The sequence below is a fragment of the Balaenoptera borealis genome (genome assembly GCF_965194805.1).
Source record: "Balaenoptera borealis genome assembly, chromosome: 7".
NCBI classification, from domain to species: Eukaryota; Metazoa; Chordata; class Mammalia; order Artiodactyla; family Balaenopteridae; genus Balaenoptera; species Balaenoptera borealis.
The window spans coordinates 53,227,712-53,250,395 of NC_138864.1; the positions used below are offsets into that span (position 1 = coordinate 53,227,712).

Here is a 22,684-nt window from a genome sequence, read left to right on the forward strand (position 1 = left end):
TCTCTTTCCTGCTTTTGAGACATTTGTCAAATCAGTCCTTTAGGTGTTTTGTGCAGAGCGCTGTTTCAGGTTGACTCAGAGATCACGTCATCATCATCCTCCAAAATCAGTACACATATTACCATATTTGTTCTACCCAAGATATTTGATGACAAGTTCAGATAAAATTTGATGGTCTGTAAATATGTGGTGGTTAGTGCAGTCATAGACAATACTAATGAGACCAAGACACGAGACAAGGTAAATTAATTTTTGTTCAGAAAAGGATGTTTTACCAATTCAGATGCATTTCATTTTGGTTGTATGGGGTTTGACTTAAATTTGTGGAAAGAATGAGAAAGAAAATACTAAAACCTGGTAGGGGAAAGAGAGGTGGAGAACAAGGTAATAGCGAATTGCCAGAAAGGCATGGAAAGTCCCCTTTCACAGAGTCTGGCCGTCTCTTCACAGGGGTCTGTCAGAGCTTGGGAATTAAGATAATGGGGCTACATATAGCACCGTATGAATAAGAAGAGAGCAGGCTTCGAGGCATTTCAGGTGGAATGTGAAAAATGGGAAAAATAATATGTGTGACACCTTATCTTTGATAAAGGAGGCAAGAATATACAGTGGAGAAAAGACAGCCTCTTCAATAAGTGGTGCTGGGAAAACTGGACAGCTACCTGTAAAGGAATGAAATTAGAACACTCCCTAACACCATACACAAAAATAAACTCAAAATGGATTAAAGACCTAAATGTAAGGCCAGACACTATCAAACTCTTAGAGGAAAACATAGGCAGAACACTCTATGACATAAATCACAGCAAGATCCTTTTTGACCCACCTCCTAGAGAAATGGAAATAAAAACAAAATAAACAAATGGGACCTAATGAAACTTAAAGGCTTTTGCACAGCAAAGGAAACCATAAACAAGACAAAAAGACAACCCTCAGAATGGGAGAAAATATTTGCCAATGAAGCAACTGACAAAGGATTAATCCCCAAAATTTACAAGCAGCTCATGCAGCTCAATATCAAAAAAACAAACAACCCAATCCAAAAATGGGCAGAAGACCTAAATAGACATTTCTCCAAAGAAGATATACAGATTACCAACAAACACATGAAAGAATGCTCAACATCATTAATCATTAGAGAAATGCAAATCAAAACTACAGTGCGATATCATCTCACACCAGTCGAATGGCCATCATCCAAAAATCTACAAACAATAAATGCTGGAGAGGGTGTGGAGAAAAGGGAACCCTCTTGCACTGTTGGTGGGAATGTAAATTGATACAACCACTATGGAGAACAGTATGGAGGTTCCTTAAAAAACTAAAAATAGGGCTTTCCTGGTGGTGCAGTGGTTGAGAATCTGCCTGCCAGTGCAGGGGACACGGGTCCGAGCCCTGGTCTGGGAAGATCCCACATGCTGTGGAGCAACTGGGCCCTTGAGCCACAATTACTGAGCCTGCGCGTCTGGAGCCTGTGCTCCGCAACAAGAGAGGCCGCGATAGTGAGAGGCCCGCGCACCGCGATGAAGAGTGGCCCCCGCTTGCCGCAACTGGAGAAAGCCCTCGCACAGAAACGAAGACCCAACACAGCCAAAAATAAAAATAAATAAATAAATAATTTTTTAAAAAACCCTAAAAATAGAACTACCATATGACCCAGCAATCCCACTACTGCGTATATACCCTGAGAAAACCATAATTCAAAAAGAGTCATGTTCCAAAATGTTCATTGCAGCTCTATTTACAATAGCCAGGACATGGAAGCAACCTAAGTGTCCACTGACAGATGAATGGATAAAGAAGATGTGGCACATATATACAATGGAATATTACTCAGCCATAAAAAGAAACGAAATGGAGTTATTTGTAGTGAGGTGGATGGACCAAGAGACTGTCATACAGATTGAAGTAAGTCAGAAAGAGAAAAACAAATACTGTATGCTAACACATATATATGGAATCTAAAAAAAAAAAAAGAAGAAAATGGTCAGAAGAACCTAGGGGCAAGACGGGAATAAAGATGCAGACCTACTAGAGAATGGACTTGAGGATACGGGGAGGGGGAAGGGTAAGCTGGGACAAAGTGAGAGAGTGGCATGGACATATATACACTACCAAATGTAAAATAGATAGCTAGTGGGAGGCAGCCGCATAGCACAGGGAGATCAGCTCAGTGCTTTGTGACCACCTAGAGGGGTGGGATAGGGAGGGTGGCAGGGAGGGAGACGCAAGAGGGAAGAGATACGGGGACATATGTATATGTATAACTGATTCACTTTGTTATAAAGCAGAAACTAACACACCATTGTAAAGCAATTATACTCCAATAAAGATGTTTAAAAAAAAAAAAATCGGATGGGGCCAGATGTGGCAAGGCCCCCAACGGTAACCAGAGCTCTCACCCTTGGTCCACTCTAGGCTGCATTCAGTGTTTAAATGCAATGCTAGGAGACCAGTTCCAGTCTGCTGTACATGATGGAGCCATAAAGTTTTACTGAAGATTTTTTGGAGAAGGTGTGGAAGAAGAGTGACATTGCATACCACGTGGCAAACATCACAGCAATTCCCTTTAAACATCTATATGTTCCATCGGAATTTCCTCTCTAAATATCAGCCTCCTGGGACTTCCCTGGTGGTCCAGTGAGCAAGACTCTGTGCTGTGGTGCTCCAAGGACAAGGGTGCTTCAAGGACAAAGGACCACCCTGCCTGAAAACGTTTCAGCGTCACACCCCCTACTGGACTCTTAATCACCCTCCCCACCATGTTGCGATGGTTATGAAATTCCTGAGCCCACCTGGGCGATGGGACCTGTCCCAAATAAGGAAAGGCATCTGCCCTGTCCCACTCCCACTCTATAGAAGGAAGGTATATGTGCCTCGACCAATCAGTAAATGAAATTTTCACCTCGGACCATTCCTTTGTTCTCTTGCTATAAAAACTGACTAATAGCACATGTTCGGAATAGGAAGTCAGCCCACTGTTCTGGCAGCGACCCTTCCCTCTAATAAATTCTATCTTCTTTAAAAAAAAAAAGGGCTTCCCTGGTGGCGCAGTGGTTGAGAACCTGCCTGCCAATGCAGGGGACACGGGTTCGAGCCCTGGTCTGGGAAGATCCCACATGCTGCGGAGCAACTCAGCCCGTGAGCCACAACTACTGAGCCTGCGCGTCTGGAGCCTGTGCTCCGCAACAAGAGAGGCCGTGATAGTGAGAGGCCCGCGCACCGCGATGAAGAGTGGCCCCCGCTTGCCGCAACTAGAGAAAGCCCTCGCACAGAAACGAAGACCCAACACAGCCATAAATAAAGATAAATTAAAAAAAAAAAAATGTGTGACATAGTTCAGTTTCTAAGGTACTGTTTTTCTATTTTTCCTTTTTTAAAGAGTTTACAGTCAGTGTTATTTTTTCAAAATTTTATCATCTGTCTCCATGTCAAGCGTGATTTGTGCATACCAGGGGTGCTTTTATTCGTTGGCATCTAAGTCTTCATGATGTATTCCCATAGTATTCAGTTTCTATACATTAATCTACAAATTAAAGGTTGAATGATAAAGGTTAAACATGGATCTTATTAGCCATGTTTATCCTTTACCAGGTCCAAAATCATCATCATATACAGAGAATAACTAAGGATTCTAACATATTCTCTGACAAGTCGTGGATGTTACATTGCATGCAGTGATAAGAGTTTAAGCCAGATATGCCTCAGCTCTTTGACTTTTTGGAAAATGTATTTTTAATGATCCTGGGACAGTTTCCATTCACTTATTCAGGAAATATTTAATGAGAACTTACAATGTGCCAAGGATTGTTTTAGGTGGTAAGGACACAAGACAGACAAAACCCCTTTCTTAAAGATAGTATTTTCTACTTGGGAAACAGGAACAAGAGCAAACAAATAAGCAGGATAACTGCAAATAGTGATGAATGTTGTAGAGCAAATAATCAAATTGTTGTGGTAATAGAGACAAACTGGTAGAGAGACAGAGCACTGCTTTATATAGTATGTGGTCAGGGAAGGTGTGTGAGGGAGGGATAATGAAACTGAGATGTTAAGGAGGTGAAGGAATTTGTCATACGAATAGCCAGGAAGACAGTGCTCCAGAATCTGATCCCTGCTTGCTCTCTCCAACTCTGCCACCCTGGCTGAGCCACTGTCTTCTCCCACTTAGGTCACTGCAACAGGTTCTCTGCGGTCTTCTTGCTTCCACCTGTCCTTCCCTAGAGACCATTCTCTACACAGCAGCCCTGATGGCCAAATGGAACTCAACTCATATTGTTCTCCTACTCAGAACCCTCTGAGGGCTTTTTCTTTCACTCACGTAAGATCCAGAGTCCTCCTGAGAGACCCTACATGATCTAGGTCTCATCTACCTCTCTGACCTTGTCTCCTACAAGGCTGCTCCTGATTCCCTTGTACCTTGAACATGCCAGGCAAGCGCCCTCCTCAAGGCCTTCACGGTCGGTCATGATTTCCTTTGCTTAGTAGTCTCTTCCTTGAAATACGTGCAAGGATGACTCCCTTATTTCAGATAGATATTTGCTGTCATCTGAGAGGCCTTCCCTGACCATCTAAGATAGCATTTTCCCCCCTTCCCCACACACACCTGCTGCATTTTAACATTTATAACCACCGTGTGTGTGTGTGTATATGTACTTATTTGCATGTTACCGATCTTTCCTTCCTAGAATACAATCCCACAAACATGGTCTTTGTTTTTGTATCCCCAGCTCTGTAACAATACCTCATAAATATGTTGCACTCAGTAAATGTTTCACAATGACTTTGTTGTTTAATGTAAGCATACAGGTCTGAGGGTAGGGAAGAGCTTGGAATTCTAAGGGACAGAGGCACTATGGCTATACATTAACAGTTGAGTGGGAGGGTGGTAGAAGAAGGGATTGAAGAGCGGTAGACAGGAGCTAAATCTGGTAGGGAGGGCAGTGTTCTCAGCCCTGAGTGCACATGAGAATCACCTGGAGAACTTTAAAAACAGCACTCCTGGAGATACTGATTTGCTTGGGGTGGTCAGTTGATGTAGGGCCTTGTAACATGCTAAGGAGTTTGGACTTTCTCCTAAAAATAATGGGAAGCGTTTTACCAATTTTAAGCATGAAAGTTACATTTGATTTACATGTAAAAAGGATCCTTGGCTGTTACATGCAATATAAATTAGGTGGACCGTACTGTGAGCAAGAATGAGATGAAGGAGATCAGGAAGCATGGATGATACATTGAAGGAGGCAGTTGATACTGAGAGTGGAGAGCAGTGGAGGTATTTGAGAGGTATTTTGGAGGTAGAACCAGTAAGATTTACTGATGGATTGCTGATTCCGATGGTGGCATTTATTGGGATGGAGAAAATTAGGGGGGCAATGGCCATGTTAGGGTAGAATCAACAATTTTGTTTTGTACATGGTGACTTCAAGATTTCTGCTAATACACGAATTTATTATAATTTATATACAAGAGAATATGCCAGTAGGCAGTTGGATATATGTTTGGAGCTCAGAAAAGAGGTCAGATCTCAAAGTGTACATTTATGAGTCATTACTATGTATACACCCAAAATAGTTTTCAAATGAAATAACAATACATGGAAATTCTCTGAAAGGAATTTTTTCATTCACTGTTAAGCTTGAAAATGTGTGACCTAAAGAATATTGGTTTATTTTTGAAATAGCATTTTACTTTATTTTATTTTTAGAACTACAATGCCATGTTTGTTGTGAAGTGAAATTATTTGTTAGAGGAATTAATGAACACCCAGCATGTGGATATTCAGCCAATAATTTTTTTTTGAATTTTATTTTATTTCTTTTTTTATACAGTAGGTTTTTATTAGTTATCTGTTTTATGCATATTAGTGTATATATGTCAATCCCAATCTCCCAATTCATCCCACCATCCCCCGCCCCCCCACTTTCCCCCCTTGGTGTCCATATGTTTGTTCTCTACATCTGTGTCTCTATTTCTGCCTTGCAAACCAGTTCATCTGTACCATTTTTCTAGATTCCACATATATGCATTAATATACGATATTTGCTTTTCTCTTTCTGACTTACTCTGTATGACAGTCTCTAGGTCCATCCACGTCTCTACAAATGACGCAATTTCACTCCTTTCTATGGCTGAGTAATATTCCATTGTATATATGTACCACATCTTTATCCGTTCATCTGTCGATGAGCATTTAGGTTGCTTCCATGACCTGGCTACTGTAAATAGTGCTGCAGTGAACATTGGGGTGCATGTGTCTTTTTTGAATTACGGTTTTTTTCTGGGTGTATGCCCAGTAGTGGGATTGCTGGGTCATATGGTAATTCTATTTTTAGTTTTTTAAGGAACCTCCATACTGTTCTCCATAGTGGCTGTATCAATTTACATTCCCACCAACAGTACATTTGGTGGGAATGCACTGTTGCATTCTCCACACCCTCGCCATCATTTGTTGTTTGAAGATTTTCTGATGATGCCCATTCTAACCGATGTGAGGTGATACCTCACTTTAGTTTTGATTTGCATTTCTCTAATAATTAGTGATGTTGAGCAGCTTTTCATGTGCCTCTTGGCCCTCTGTATGTCTTCTTTGGAGAAATGTCTACTTACGTCTTCTGCCCATTTTTGGATTGGGTGTTTTTTTTTTAATATTGAGCTGCATGAGCTGTTTATATATTTTGGAGAAAATCCTTTGTCCGTTGATTCATTTGCAAATATTTTCTCCCATTCTGAGGGTTGTCTTTTCGTCTTGTTTATGGTTTCCTTTGCTGTGCAAAAGCTTTGAAGTTTCATTAGGTCCCATCTGTTTATTTTTGTTTTTATTTCCATTACCCTGGGAGGTGGGTCAAAAAACACTTGCTGTGATTTATGTCGAAGAGTATTCTTCCTATGTTTTCTTCTAAGAGTTTTATAGTGTCCAGTCTTACATTTAGGTCTTTAATCCATTTTGAGTTTATTTTTGTGTATGGTGTTAGGGAGTGTTCTAATTTCATCCTTTTACATGTACTGTCCAGTTTTCCCAGCACCACTTATTGAAGAGACTGTCTTTTCTCCATTGTATATCCTTGCCTCCTTTCTCATAGATTAGTTAACCATAGGTGCCTGGGTTTATCTCTGGGCTTTTTATTCTGTTCCATTGATCTGTATTTCTGTTTTTGTGCCAGCACCATATTACCTTGATTACTGTAGCTTTGTAGTATAGTCTGAAGTCAGGGAGTCTGATTCCTCCAGCTCCGTTTTTTTCCCTCAAAATTGCTTTGGCTATTCAGGCTCTTTTGTGTCTTCATACAAATTATAAGATTTTTTGTTCTAGTTCTGTAAAAAATGACATTGATAATTTGATAGGGATTGCATTGAATCTGTAGATTGCTTTGGGTAGTATAGTCATTTTCACAATATTGATTCTTCCAGTCCAAAAACATGGTATCTATCTCTCCATCTGTTTGTGTCGTCTTTGACTTCTTTCATCAGTGTCTTATAGTTTTCTGAGTACAGGTCTTTTACCTCCTTAGGTAGGTTTATTCCTACGTATTTTATTCTTTTTGTTGAAATGGTGAATGGGATTCTTTCCTTAATTTCTCTTTCTGATCTTTCATTGTTAGTGTATAGGAATGCAAGAGATTTCTGTGCATTAATTGTGTATCCTGCAGCTTTACCAGATGCATTGATTAGCTCTAGTAGTTTTCTCGCGGCATCTTTAGGATTATCTATGTACAGTATCATATCATCTGCAAACAGTGACAGTTTTACTTCTTCTTTTCCAATTTGTATTCCTTTTATTTCTTTTTCTTCTCTGATTGCTGTGGCTAGGACTTCCAAAACTATGTTGAATAATAGTGGCGAGAGTGGACATCCTTGTCTTGTTCCTGACCTTAGAGGAAATGCTTTCAGTTTTTCACCATTGAGAATGATGTTTGCTGTGGGTTTGTCGTACATGGCCTTTATTATGTTTAGGTAGGTTCCCTCTATGTCCACACTTTCTAGAGAGTTTTTATCATAAATGGGTGTTGCATTTTGTCAAAAGCTTTTTCTGCATCTATTGAGATGATCATATGGTTTTTATTCTTCAATCTGTTAATATGGTGTATCACATTGATTGATTTGTGTATGTTGAAGAATCCTTGCATCCCTGGGATAAATCCCACTTGATCATGTTGCGTGATCCTTTTAATGTGTTGTTGGAGTGTGTTTGCTAGTATCTTGTTGAGGATTTTTGCATATGTATTCATCAATCATATTGGTCAGTAATTTTCTTTTTTTGTAGTATCTTTGTCTGGTTTTGGTATCAGGGTGATGGTGGTCTCGTAGAATGAGTTTGGGAGTGTTCCTTCCTCTGCAGTTTTTTGGAAGAGTTTGAGAAGGATGGGTGTTAGCTCTTCTCTAAATGTTTGGTAGATTTCACCTGTGAAATCATCTGGTCCTGGACTTTTGTTTGTTGGAAGATTTTTAATCACAGTTTCAATTTCATTACTTGTGATAGGTCTGTTCATATTTTCTATTTCTTCCTGGTCAGTCTTGGAAGGTTATACTTTTCTAAAAATTTGTCCATTTCTTCCAGGTTGTCCCTTTTATTGGCATAGAGTTGCTTGTAGTAGTCTCTTAGGATGCTTTGTATTTCTGCAGTGTCCGTTGTAACTTCTCCTTTTTTCATTTCTAATTTTATTGATTTGAGTCCTCTCCCTCTTTTCCTTGATGAGTCTGGCTAAAGGTTTGTCAATTTTGTTTACCTTCTCAAAGAACCAGCTTTTAGTTTTATTGATATTTGCTATTGTTTTCTTTGTTTCTATTTATTTCTGCTCTGATATTTATTATTTTTTTCCTTCTACTAACTTTGGGTTTCGTTTGTTCTTCTTTCTCTAGTTCCTTTAGGAGTAAGGTTGGATTCTTTATTTGAGACCTTTCTTGTTTCTTGAGGTAGGATTGTATTGCTATAAACTTCCCTCTTAGAACTGCTTTTGCTGCATCCCATAGGTTTTGGATCGTCATGTTTTCATTGTCATTTGTCTCTAGGTATTTTTTGATTTCCTCTTTGATTTCTTCAGTGATCTCTTGGTTATTTAGTAACGTATTGTTTAGCCTCCATGTGTTTGTGTTTTTTACGTTTTTTCCCCTGTAATTGATTTCCAGTCTCATAGCGCTGTGGTCAGAAAAAATGCTTGATATGATTTCAATTTTCTTATATTTACCGAGGCTTGATTTGTGACCCAAGATGTGATCTATCCTGGAGAATGTTCTGTGTGCACTCGAGAAGAAAGTGTGATCTGCTGTTTTTGGATGGAATATCCTATAAATGTCAATGAAATCTAACTGGTCTATTGTGTCATTTAAAGCTTGTGTTTCCTTTTTACTTTTCTGTCTGGATGATCTGTCCATTGGTGTAAATGAGGTGTTGAAGTCCTCCACTATTACTGTGTTACTGTCGATTTCGTCTTTTATAGCTGTTAGCATTTGCCTTATGTACTGAGGTGTTCCTATTTTAGGTGCATATATATTTATAATTGTTATATTTTCCTCTTGGATTGATCCCTTGATCATTCTGTAGTGTCCTTCCTTGTCTCTTGCAGCATTCTTTATTTTAAAGTCTATTTTATCTGATATGAGTATTGCTACTCCAGCTTTCTTTTGATTTCCATCTGCATGGAATATCTTTTTCCATCCCCTCACTTTCACTCTGTATGTGCCCCTAGGTCTGAAGTGGGTCTCCTGTAGACAGCATATATATGGGTCTTGTTGTTGCATCCATTCAGCGAGCCTGTGTCTTTTGGTTGGAGCATTTAATCCATTCACATTTAAGATAATTATTGATATGTATCTTCCTATTACCATTTTCTTAATTGTTTTGGGTTTGTTTTTGTAGGTCCTTTTCTTCTCTTGTGTTTCCCACTTAGAGAAGTTCCTTTAGCATTTGTTGTAGAGCTGGTGTGGTGGTGCTGAATTCTCTTAGCTTTTGCTTGTCTGTAAAGCTTTTGATTTCTCCATCAAATCTGAATGAGATCCTTGCTGGGTAGAGTAATCTTGGTTGTAGGTTCTTCCCTTTCATCACTTTAAATATATCATGCCACTCACTTCTGGCTTGTAGAGTTTCTGCTGAGAAATCAACTGTTAACCTTATTGAAGTTCCCTTGTATGTTATTTGTTGTTTTTTCCTTGTTGCTTGAAATAATTTTGCTTTGTCTTTAATTTTTGTCAGTTTGATTACTATGTGTCTTGGCGTGTTTCTCCTTGGATTTATCGTGCCTGGGACTCTCTTTGTCCTGGACTTGGGTGGCTATTTCCTTTCCCATGTTGGGGAAGTGTTTGATTATAATCTCTTCACATATTTTCTCTGCTCCTTTCTCTCTCTCTTCTCCTTCTGGGACCTCTATAATGTGAATTGTTGTGTTTAATGTTGTCCCAGAGGTCTCTTAGGCGGTCTTCATTTATTTTCATTCTTTTTTTTTATTCTGTTCCGTGGCAGTGAATTCCACCATGCTGTCTTCCAGGTCATTATTCGTTCTTCTGCCTCAGTTATTCTGCTGTTGATTCCTTCTAGTGTATTTTTCATTTCAGTTATTGTATTGTTCTTCTCTGTTTGTTTGTTCTTTTATTCTTCTAGGTCTTTGTTAAACATTTCTTGCATCTTCTTGATCTTTGCCTCCATTCTTTTTCTGAGGTCCTGGATCAACTTCACTATCATTCTGAATTCTTTTCTGGAAGGTTGCCTATCTCCACTTCATTTTGCTGTTTTTCTGGGGGTTTATCTTATTCCTTCATCTGGTACATAGTCCTCTGCCTTTTCATTTTGTCTATCTTTCTGTGAATGTGGTTTTTGTTCCACAGGCTGCAGAATTGTAGTTCTTCTTGCTTCTGCTGTCTGCCCTCTGGTGGATGAAGCTATCATTGTGCAAGCTTGTGCAAGCTTCCTGATGGGAGGGACTGGTGGTGTGTAGAGCTGGGTGTTGCTCTGGTGGGCAGAGGTCAGTAAAACTTTAATCAGCTTGTCTGCTGTTGTGTGGGGCTGGGTTCTCTCCCTGTTCGTTGTTTGGCCTGAGGTAACCCAGCCCTAGAGCCTACCCGGTTGTTTGGTGGGGCTAATGGCAGACTCTGGGAGGGCTCAAAACAAGGAGTACTTCCCAGAACTTCTGCTGCTAGTGTCCTTGTCCTCACGGTGAGAGACAGCCACCCCCACCTCTGCAGGAGACCCTCCAACACTAGCAGATAGGTCTGGTTCAGTCTCCTATGGTGTCACTGCTCCTTCCCCTGGGTCCTGATGCGCACACTACTTTGTGTGTGCCCTCCAAGAGTGGAGTCTCTGTTTCCTCCAGTTCTGTCGAAGTCCTGCAATCAAATCCCACTAGCCTTCAAGTCTGATTCTCTGGGAATTCCTCCTCCCGTTGCTGGACCCCCAGATTGGGAAGCCTGATACGGTGCTCAGAACCTTCACTCCAGTGGGTGGACTTCTTTGGTATTATTGTTCTCCAGTTTGTGAGTCACCCACCTAGCAGTTCTGGGATTTGATTTTATTGTGATTGCGCCTATCCTACCTTCTCACTGCGGCTTCTCCTCTGTCTTTGGATGTGGGGTATCTTTTTTGATGAGTTCCAGTATCTTCCTGTCGATGATTGTTCAGCACTTAGTTGTGATTCCAGTGCTCTTGCAAGAGGGAGTGCAACATTTTATTTTAAATGTACTGCATGCTCAATGTAAAAAAATTTGTAAAATATGGAAAAATATAGGAACAAAGTTAACATTTCCATTATAAGACATAAGACCATTATCTTTCTAATCTATAATATACATAGATTGTGTGTAATTATTACAAATTTAGATCATATTGTACATATTTTAGTGTCCTTTTTGTGAATTGCACTCTCACTTAATATTACTTCAAGAATTTCCCAATGCCATTAAATATCCTTTGAGGTATTTTAATGGTTGAGTAATGTCTAGTGTTATGGATTTCATAATTTAACCACTTCCATACTATTTCCAGTTTTTCTCATTACAAATAATGATAATATTATATCTTTCCTTATTTCATCACATCATTGCCAGCTTTAGACATTATGAAGCAGTCTGTACAAATTTTATAGGGAAAAATAACCTAACCTGAATTCTATGAAGCAAAACATTTTCTCTTTGTTTATTGGCATCTGTATATATTCTTCTGTGAATTGGTCATGTAGGAATGATTGTTCTTTCTATAATTTAAAAATAACTGAATTTTTAAAAAATTTAACACATAAATAGAAATCGTTGCTCTTTGCAAAGAAATATTTAGATCTTGCTAAATATTTGAGAAGTATATGCACAATGTAGCTAGAAAATGCCTACTGATCATGAATCACTACGTGAAAACAAGGCAGGACTTTCTGTAGGTTGCTGTATATATTTCAGCAAATATAATCCACTCAAACATTGGTTTCATCATTATATACTGGACCAGAACATGTTTTTATTTTGTTCTGCTTAATCTGAAGTACATGTCAAAGATACGTACTTTCCGGTCTTAATCTTTAGTGATGTGAAAATTGCATGGTTATCCACAAGCTTTACATTACACAACATTTTGATTTTAACTTGAGCATAATGCATGTTTTGCTGTAGAAAATTTGTGTGCCTGGAAAGGGGAAGGCTAGTTCCAGGAGTGTTAGTAGCAAGGTTTCGGCTCTGAGCCCACCAGAAGCCACGCTTCTTTCCTGTTTGTTTCACCTTCCTGGGACCACTTTTATCACCTGCCAGATAGGGGATTTCTTCATCAGGAGGATCTAGAAGGACATGGTGGTGGAAAGCATATTTTGGTTCCAGGAGAGTTTCTCTCTGGTTTTTCTAGAAACAGCCTTTCTCTCCTCTTATCCTTCTTTCTGTATTTTATTATTATTTTTTTACTCTCTTCAAGCACTGTATTCTTCTTCTTTAAAAATAGTTCAAGTTTTATTGCAGACAGTGGCATGAATTCATATTCTAACTCACTCCATTTGGGGCATGTTGGGAAGGTCTTCTATGGGAAGAGGTGAGGTTGTTTAACACAATAAGACCTGACTCCAGAGCACTCTTGAGCTCTGGCTAGTTTTTTGTTTCCTTTTTGTCCTTAGGCTCTAGTCACGCAGTAAATTAAGTGTTCCTAGCATTATATATAAATATGGCTATACTTTCTATTGTGTCAGTTTACATTTACCTAATGTGAGCAATAAATCATATTTCATATGTGAACAGCCAGATGGAATAAAGGTCATGGCTCTATTCACCATCACTATTTGGAGCCTTTTTGTGTTGATTTTTGTGTTGTACTTCATCATTTATTATTTGTGCTTCACAGGTTTATTGTGGCCTGTACAGCCTGGAAATCATGTCCAGAGACTGATGCAGAAAAGCTAGTTCAGCAGACTTTTCGTGCTTTCAATGATATGATGCAACTGATGGACATTGCTCATCTTTAGAGACTAATCAATCATTTAGTAAGCACTTAACAAAACATATCATAAAACTGGATGCCGGGAGTGGGTTGGTGATGTGAGATAGGAAGGGATGTTGACTGAAGGAAACTTGTTGAATGTAGAAATTAGTAGAATTATGCTCTCCAAATTTATTCTGACATAGAAAATAGAAATATTTTTAAGCTTCTTCTGATGCAGCAGCAATGCAAATTATGATATGACTATAGAACTATGCAAACTTGAAGGTTAGCCTCAACAATGCAAATCTACAGATTTTAACAATGCAAATCTAACTTTTAAGTATCTTTGTTGGTACCTGTGTAGGTAATAAATCTTCTCTCTGAACATCATCATAGACTCTATCTTTCAAGCACTTTAACATTTTCTAGTTGCCAAAGGATATGAAATACAGGATTGGATGCTAATTTCCCTGAAATCAATGATTCCACAGTCACCACAGGGATATAAGTCTACTATGTTTGGGAGAGACCACTACAATTTAGTCTAAAAAAAAGTTTATGTTGAACAGACAAAAGAATTAGGTTGTAGTAAGGAGGTTTACACCCTCTGACATACATGAAAAACCCTAAAAAAATTTATTATAGTATATTGTTATAATTAGTTTTGTGAATATGAAATTAAAGCATTTATATTTAAAATCAGTGACTTTAAAAGGATTAAATACTAAATCAGATTCTCAGGATTTATCTTTCCTTTGTTCTGTTTTGTAGTTTCTATTCTCAGAAAATAAAATTCTCAAAATCATATAGCTTCTTGTTTAGTGTTTTAGTAAGTGCTTCATTCCTGTTGGACATTGTACTTTCTGATCAGTTATGTATTGTGTAATAAACCATGCAAAACCTACTGTCTTATGATCATTTCTCGTGACTCTGTCAGTTGGCTGTGCCCATTTGGATGGCTCTGCTTCTGTCTTGCCTGAGTGAGTTATGCCGCTGCCATCACCAGGCTGCTGTGTGAGGCTGGGAAGTCTGAGACAGCCTCACCACTGCCTGGGGACTTACTGGCTGGGACTCTATCTGCATGGTCTTTGATCATTCAGGATTCTAGCCTGGACTTCATACTGGGCAGTGGGAATGTTCCAAGAGTGAAAGGTAGAAGTTGTAAAGCCTCTTTGGTTGTTTTTAAATAATATCTAAAGAATTGGGTATTTTAGAAGCTGATCACCTCCTGCAGAGAAACCTCTTTTCACTCATGCTTTTAACATGTTCCTCTAACCTGCCCGAAGTTACGAATCGTCTGGAATGCTTTTTACATAGAGATTCCTGGGCCTTACCCACACCTACTGAGTCAGAATTTCTAGGAGCAAATGCCCCATGATCCTTACCAGGCAAGATTGAGAATAATTACATAAGAGTAGGTTGAATTCTCACCTTGAGTCACTGTGGTAACGTACCCTTTGCCCCACTCCTCTCTTGGTTAACTGAAATTCAGTCTACTGCTACACATGGTTACATTTGAAAAATTCCTTGGTATATATGATTTATTACATATTGAAGACCTGATTTGGATAGATTACTGACCTAAACAACCTGTCACAGCAGTGAGAATGGTTATTGCTGCAGTAAATTAAGGAAAAAACATTTCAGAGTGGCTAACTTACAAGGGTTGCCTAGAATATTCCTTTTTGGTCTCCAACTAAACATATTCCTTCTTGTTGAAGTGGATCAGTCTTCTGGGAAAATAAAATTATTTGTAAAAGTAATGCAGTTCTATAGAAACAGCATTTTATTGATGTTTCTTTCAAATGTTTCAAATTGCACTGAGATAATATGTACAATTTTTATGAATGTGTTTTAAACATTTAAAAAATATGCCTCTTTCTTGCTTTATATGGAAGAAGTGTGTGCCTACAGTTAGCTCGTCTAAGAACAATTCCATTTTCTCTTGGAATTTGATGATAAAGCTGGGAATACATTCCTTTTTTTAAAACCTCAATTCTCTAATAGAATAACTTGAAAATTTACCAATGAAGAGAGTACACTATTGAACAATATATTTTAACTTTGTAACAAGGAAAATTGTTCCCAAACTACCCTATTATCTACCCAATGAATCAGGACCATAAGAATTTTCCCTATGTCTGTGGCTTCGTCTAATTCTACAGGTTTATTTAATTAATATTTAACTGAAGTATAGTTGATTTACAATGTTAATTTCTGCTGTACAGCAAAGTGATTCAGTTATATATATTTTTTTCCATTATGGTTTATCACATGACATTGAATATAGTTCTCTGTGCTGTGTAGTTGGACCTTGTTGTTTATCCATTGTGTATATAAAAGCTCACATCTGCCCACCCCAACCTCCCACTCCATCCCTCCCCCAACCCCCTCTGCCTTGGCAACCACCAGTCTATGTGCATGATTATGTTTCTTTTTCATAGATAGGTTCATTTGTGTCATATTTTAGATACCACATATAAATGATAACATAATGGTATTTTTGTCTTTCTGACTTATTTCACTCAGTATGATAATCTAGTTGCATCCATGTTGCTGCAAATGGCATTATTTTGTTCTTTTTTATGGTTGAGTAGTATTCCATTGTATATCTGTTACACATCTTCTTTATCCATTTGTCAATGGGCATTTAGGTTGCTTGCATGTCTTGGTTATTGTGAATAGTGCTGCTATGAACATAGGGGTGCATGTATCTCTTTGGATTAGAGTTTTGTCTGGATATATGCCCAGGAGCAAGATTGCTGTATCATATGGTAACTCTATTTTTAGTTTTCTGAGGATCCTCCATACTGTTCTCCATAATGGCTGTACCAATTTACATTCCCACCAACAGTGTAAGAGGGTTCCCTTTTCTCCACACCCTCTCCAGCATTTGTTATTTGTAGACTTTTTAATGATGGCCATTCTGACCAGTGTGAGGTGATACCTCATTGTCCTTTTGAAATGCATTTCTCTGATAATTAGTAACGTTGAGCATCTTTTCATGTACCTGTTGGCCATCTGTATGTCTTCTTTGGAGAAATGTCTGTTTAGGTCTTCTGCCCATTTTTCGATTAGGTTGTTTTTTTGTTGTTGAGTTGTATGAGCTGTTTGTGTATTTTGGAAATCAATCCGTTGTCGGTCGCATTGTTTGCAAATATTTTCTCCCATTCTGCAGCTTGTCTTTTCATTTTGTTTATAGTTTCCTTTGCTGTGAAAAACCCTGTAAGTTTGAATGGGTCCCATTCATTTATTTTTTTTATTTCTATTGCCTTGGGAGACTGACCTAAGAAAACATTGGTACAAGTTATGTCAGAGAATGTTTTGCCTATTATCTCTTCTAGGAGTTTTATGGTGTCATGTCTTATGTTTAAGTCTTTAGGCCATTTTGAGTTTATTTTTGTGTATGGTGTGAAGGTCTGTTCTAGCTTCATTGATTTACATGTGGCTGTTCAGCTTTCCCAGCATCACTTGCTGAAGAGACTTGTCTTTTTCCCATTGTATATTCTTGCCTCCTTTGTCAAAGATTAATTGACCATAGGCGTGTGGGTTTATTTCTGGGCTCTCTATTCTGTTTCATTGATCCATATGTCTGTTTTTGTGCCAATACCATGCTGTTTTTTTTTTTAAACCTTTACATTTAAGTACTTTTTAAAATTAATTAATTTATTTTTATTTTTGGCTGCGTTGGGTCTTCATTGCTGCAGGCGGGCTTTCTCTAGTTGCGGCAAGTGGGGGCTACTCTTAGTTGCGGTGCGTGGGCTTCTCATTGTGGTGGCTTCTCTTGTTGCAGAGCATGGGCTCCAGGCACGTGGGCTTAGTAGTTGTGGCTTGTGGGCTCTAGAGCGCAGGCTCAGTAGTTGTGGCGCACGGGCTTAGTTGCTCTGTGGCATGTGGGATCTTCCCAGACCAGGGCTTGAACCCATGTCCCCTGCATTGGCAGGTGGATTCTTAACCACTGCCCCACCAGGGAAGTTCCACCATGCTATTTTGATTACTGTAGCTTTGTAGTACTCTCTGAAGTCTGAGAGGGTTATGCCGCCTGGGTTGTTCTTTTTCTTCAGGATTGCTTTGGCAATTCTGTGTCTTTTATGGTTTCATATGAATTTTAGGATTATTTTAGTTCTGTGAAAAATGTCATGGGTAATTTGATAGGGATCGCATTGAATCTTAATTCTACAGTTTTATATACCTAAACTCTGCTCTTCACTTTCTCCATATGATTTTTAAATTTTTTTATTCAAGTATAGTTGATTTATAGTGTTTCAGGTGTACAGCAAAGTGATTCCGTTTTTTATATATATATATATATATACATTTTTTTTTCAGGTTCTTTTCCATTATAGGTTATTTCAAGATATTGAATATTGTTCCCTGTGCTATACAGTAGATCCTTGCTGTTTATTTTTATATATAGTAGTGCATACCTGTTGATCTTAAATTCCAAATTTACCCCTCCCCCTTTCCCTTTTGCTAACCATAAGTTTGTTTTCTGAGTCTTTTTCTGTTTTGTAAATAAGTTCATTTGTATCATATTTCTTTTTTAGATTCCACATATAAGTGATATCATGTGGTATTTTTCTCTGACTTATTTCATTTAGTGTGATAATGTCTAGGTCCATCCATGTTGCTGCAAATGGTGTTACTTCATTCCTTTTTATGGTTGAGTGATATTCTCTCCATATGTTTTTGGTAACTCAGAGCTAGGCTGTTTTCATACTTCATCAAGCCAGGTATTACTTTTAACTCCTAAATTTCAAATGCTGTAATATCCAACCCCAAATTGGATGTTCTAAATTGATATGGAATAAGATATACCTATATTTTATGATGACTTAGAAAAGAAGTCTCTAAATCAGAAAAAGTTGTAGAATGATTTGTATTTATTTTTAAGATACACTATAACAAGAGTTCATCAGTTCTGTGTCCCAGCCTGGACACTGACCATAGAGAAATAGATGCCTCTCTGTGCTAGCAGCTGCTGGTGCGTGCCGTGCTCCCTGACTTTGCCGTTCTCAATCACCACTATCAAGTCTGCATTCTGAATGGTGGACAGGCGGTGAGCGATCACGATGCAGGTACGGCCTTCTCGGGCTTTGTCCAGAGCTTCTTGGACAATCTATTGATAAATCAGAACAGAAGCCTTATCTTAAAAATTGTAGAAATAAGTTTTAACTGTAAAGGAAATCTAAATATTTTACCATCTGTACAAAAGAAAATTACCTTTCTTGTCTCATTTTGAATCTTTAGCTTTATGCATGTTTTTACATAATCCATCTTTTTTTTCACACACACACACTGTATTTTATTTTTACAAGAGATAAATAGACTGACACCAAGCATTGTAAATGGATGACCACAACAAAAGCAACCATGATTGCAATTACCAAACACGAAACACACTCATACTATGTCATAATATTGACATTCAGTCCAGTAATTCCTCCACAGTAACAGCTCCTTTACTTTGCAGTGAAAATTGATTTGTATATTTTTTGCCTCTGAGTCCTTGTGGGATTTTTTTTAAAATTCAAACAAAGTCACAAAAATTATAATCATCCTCATCAGTTCACTCACTCCCATGTAATTAATTTTTTTTTCATCTTGGTCTTTTGTTAGCACTTTTATGAGTTCATCAGTTTTCCATTAGAGTTCTGAAAATGCTTATTCATTCACTTCAGCAGTATAGTCAGTTACCAGAAACCTGTACTTGTCAGAGTCTTTTCCATGAATTCCTTGAAGGTGAAACCCTTTTATAGGAACATACTTGCAAAAGCATCAGAGTACACCCAGAACTGTCTGTAAATGACGAAAGACTTAAAAATGACCATGGTTAAAGATATGATGAAAGTTCATAATAATGCAGTAGACAAGGAAATTTAGCTATTTCTGAGATATACATTTTAAAGTAATAACTAGAATTATGACTTATAACATTATACCAGAACATATAAGATTTTTAGAAATTTCATGTAATGTCTGAAACATTTATATTAACATATTTCCATACAAATAACCCAAAGAAAGTTTAGTATTAGTTGTTTTCTTTGTTTTTTTATACTGCAGGTTATTATTAGTCATCAATTTTATACACATCAGTGTATACATGTCAATCCCAATTGTCCAATTCATCCCACCACCATCCCCACCCCACCGCGGTTTTCCCCCCTTGGTGTCCATACGCCCGTCCTCTACATCTGTGTCTCAACTTCTGCCCTGCAAACTGGCTCATCTGTACCATTATTCTAGGTTCCACATACATGCGTTAATATATGATATTTGTTTTTCTCTTTCTGACTTACTTCACTCTGTATGATAGTCTCTAGATCCGTCCACGTCTCAACAAATGACTCAATTTCGTTCCTTTTTATGGCTGAGTAATATTCCATTGTATATATGTACCACAACTTCTTTATCCATTCATCTGTCAATGGGCATTTAGGTTGCTTCCATGACCTGGCTATTGTAAATAGTGCTGCAATGAATATTGGGGTACATGTGTCTTTTTGAATTATGGTTCTCTCTGGGTATATGCCCAGTAGTGGGATTGCTGGATCATATGGTAATTCTATTTTTAGTTTTTTAAGGAACCTCCATACTGTTCTCCATAGTGGCTGTATCAATTTACATTCCCACCAACAGTGCAAGAGAGTTCCCTTTTCTCCACACCCTCTCCAGCATTTGCTGTTTGTAGATTTTCGGATGATGCCCATTCTAACTGGTGTGAGGTGATACCTCACTGTAGTTTTGATTTGCACTTCTCTAATAATTAGTGATGTTGAGCAGCTTTTCATGTGCTTTTTGGCCATCTGTATGTCTTCTTTGGAGAAATGTCTATTTAGGTCTTCTGCCCATTTTTGGATTGGGTTGTTTATTTCTTTAATATTGAGCTGCATGAGCTGTTTATATATTTTGGAGATCAATCCTTTGTCCGTTGATTCATTTGCAAATATTTTCTCCCATTCTGAGGGTTGTCTTTTCGTCTTGTTTATGGTTTCCTTTGCTGTGCAAAAGCTTTGAAGTTTCATTAGGTCCCATCTGTTTATTTTTGTTTTTATTTCCATTACCCTGGGAGGTGGGTCAAAAAACACTTGCTGTGATTTATGTCAAAGAGTATTCTTCCTATGTTTTCTTCTAAGAGTTTTATAGTGTCCAGTCTTACATTTAGGTCTTTAATCCATTTTGAGTTTATTTTTGTGTATGGTGTTAGGGAGTGTTCTAATTTCATTCTTTTACATGTAGCTGTCCAGTTTTCCCAGCACCACTTATTGAAGAGACTGTCTTTTCTCCATTGTATATCTTTGCCTCCTTTGTCATAGATCAGTTGACCATAGGTGCGTGGGTTTATCTCTGGGCTTTCTATCTTTTTCCATTGATCTATGTTTCTGTTTCTGTGCCTGTACCATAGTGTCTTGATTACTGTAGCTTTGTAGTATAGCCTGAAGTCAGGGAGTCTGATTCCTTCAGCTCCTTTTTTTTTCCCTCAAGACTGCTTTGGCTATTCGGGGTCTTTTGTGTCTCCATACAGATTTTAAGATGATTTGTTCTAGTTCCTTAAAAAATGCCATTGGTAATTTGATAGAGATTACATTGAATCTGTAGATTGCTTTGGGTAGTATAGTCATTTTCACAATATTGATTCTTCCAATCCAAGAACATGGTATATCTCTCCACCTGTTGGTATCATCTTTAATTTCTTTCATCAGTGTCTTATAGTTTTCTGCATACAGGTCTTTTGTCTCTCTAGGTAGGTTTATTCCTAGGTATTTTATTCTTTTTCTTGCATTGGTAAATGGGAGTGTTTCCATAATTTCTCTTTCAGATTTTTCATCATTAATGTATAGGAATGCAAGAGATTTCTGTGCATTAATTTTGTATCCTGCAACTTTACCAAATTCATTGATTAGCTCTAGGAGTTTTCTGGTGGCATTTTTAGGATTCTCTATGTATAGTATCATGTCATCTGCAAACAGTGACAGTTTTACTTCTTCTTTTCCAATTTGTATTCCTTTTATTTCTTTTTTTTCTCTGATGGCCATGGTCAAAACTTCCAAAACTATGTTGAATAATAGTGGTGAGAGTGCACACCCTTGTCTTGTTCCTGACCTTAGAGGAAATGCTTTCAGCTTTTCACCATTGAGAATGATGTTTGCTGTGGGTTTGTCATATATGGCCTTTATTATGTTGAGGTAGGTTCCCTCTATGCCCACTTTCTGGAGAGTTTTTATCATAAATGCGTGTTGAATTTTGTTCAAATGCCTTTTCTGCATCTATTGAGATGATCATATGGTTTTTATTCTTCAGTTTGTTAGTATGGTGTATCACATTGATTGATTTGCGTATATTGAAGAATCCTTGCATCCCTCGGCTAAATCCCACTTGATCATGGTGTATGATCCTTTTAATGTGTTGTTGGAGTGTGTTTGCTAGTATTTTGTTGAGGATTTTTGCATCTGTATTCATCAGTGATATTGGTCTGTAATTTTCTTTTTTTGTAGTATCTTTGTCTGGTTTTGGTATCAGGGTGATGGTGGCCTCGTAGAATGAGTTTGGGAGTGTTCCTTCCTCTGCAATTTTTTGGAAGAGTTTGAGAAGGATGGGTGTTAGCTCTTCTCTAAATGTTTGATAGAATTCACTTGTGAAGCCATCTGGTCCTGGACTTTTGTTTGTTGGAAGATTCTTAATCACAGTTTCAATTTCATTACTTGTGATTGGTCTGTTCATATTTTCTATTTCTTCCTGGTTCAGTCTTGGAAGGTTATATCTTTCTAAGAATTTGTCCATTTCTTCCAGGTTGTCCATTTTATTGGCATAGAGTTGCTTGTAGTAGTCTCTTAGGATGCTTTGTATTTCTGCGGTGTCTGTTGTAACTTCTCCGTTTTCATTTCTAATTTTATTGATTTGAGTCCTCTCCCTCTTTTTCTTGATGAGTCTGGCCAATGGTTTATCAATTTTGTTTATCTTCTCAAAGAACCAGCTTTTAGTTTTATTGATCTTTGCTATTGTTTTCTTTTTTTCTATTTCATTTATTTCTGCTCTGATCTTTATGATTTCTTTCCTTCTGCTAACTCTGGGTTTTGTTTATTCTTCTTTCTCTAGTTCCTTTAGGTGTAAGGTTGGATTGTTTACTTGAGATTTTTCTTGTTTCTTGAGGTAGGCTTGTATAGCTATAAACTTCCCTCTTAGAACTGCTTTTGCTGCATCCCATAGGTTTTGGATCATTGTGTTTTCATTGTCATTTGTCTCTAGGTATTTTTTGATTTCCTCTTTGATTTCTTCAGTGATCTCTTGGTTATTTAGTAACGTATT

General features: G+C 37.9%; 2 protein-coding genes across 13 annotated transcripts in view; one reads left to right on the forward strand and one right to left on the reverse strand.

Annotated features, from left to right (window-relative positions):
* The window catches only part of CROT (carnitine O-octanoyltransferase), a 105,839-nt gene that overhangs the window by 51,187 nt on the left and 31,968 nt on the right, over positions 1-22,684 (forward strand). For 2 of the 8 annotated variants that reach the window (XM_082398371.1, XM_082398372.1), the window contains exon 18: positions 4,172-7,975. The exons of 2 other annotated variants lie outside the window; for them this stretch is intronic. In XM_082398371.1, the coding sequence (XP_082254497.1) occupies positions 4,172-4,301 (130 nt within the window). In that variant the 3' untranslated portion in view covers positions 4,302-7,975. Of the gene's footprint in view, positions 1-592; positions 1,619-2,418; positions 3,007-4,171; positions 7,976-13,297; positions 14,280-18,269; positions 18,379-22,684 lie in introns of those variants that run through there. 4 more of the 8 variants (XM_082398374.1, XM_082398375.1, XM_082398376.1 and 1 more) reach the window with 4 other exon arrangements.
* Positions 18,241-22,684, reverse strand: part of ABCB4 (ATP binding cassette subfamily B member 4) — a 106,854-nt gene continuing 102,410 nt past the window's right edge. For all 5 annotated transcript variants that reach the window (XM_082398207.1, XM_082398205.1, XM_082398206.1 and 2 more), the window contains one exon: positions 18,241-18,494. In XM_082398207.1, coding sequence (XP_082254333.1) covers positions 18,291-18,494 — 204 coding nt within the window. In that variant the 3' untranslated portion in view covers positions 18,241-18,290. The remainder of the gene's footprint in view (positions 18,495-22,684) is intronic.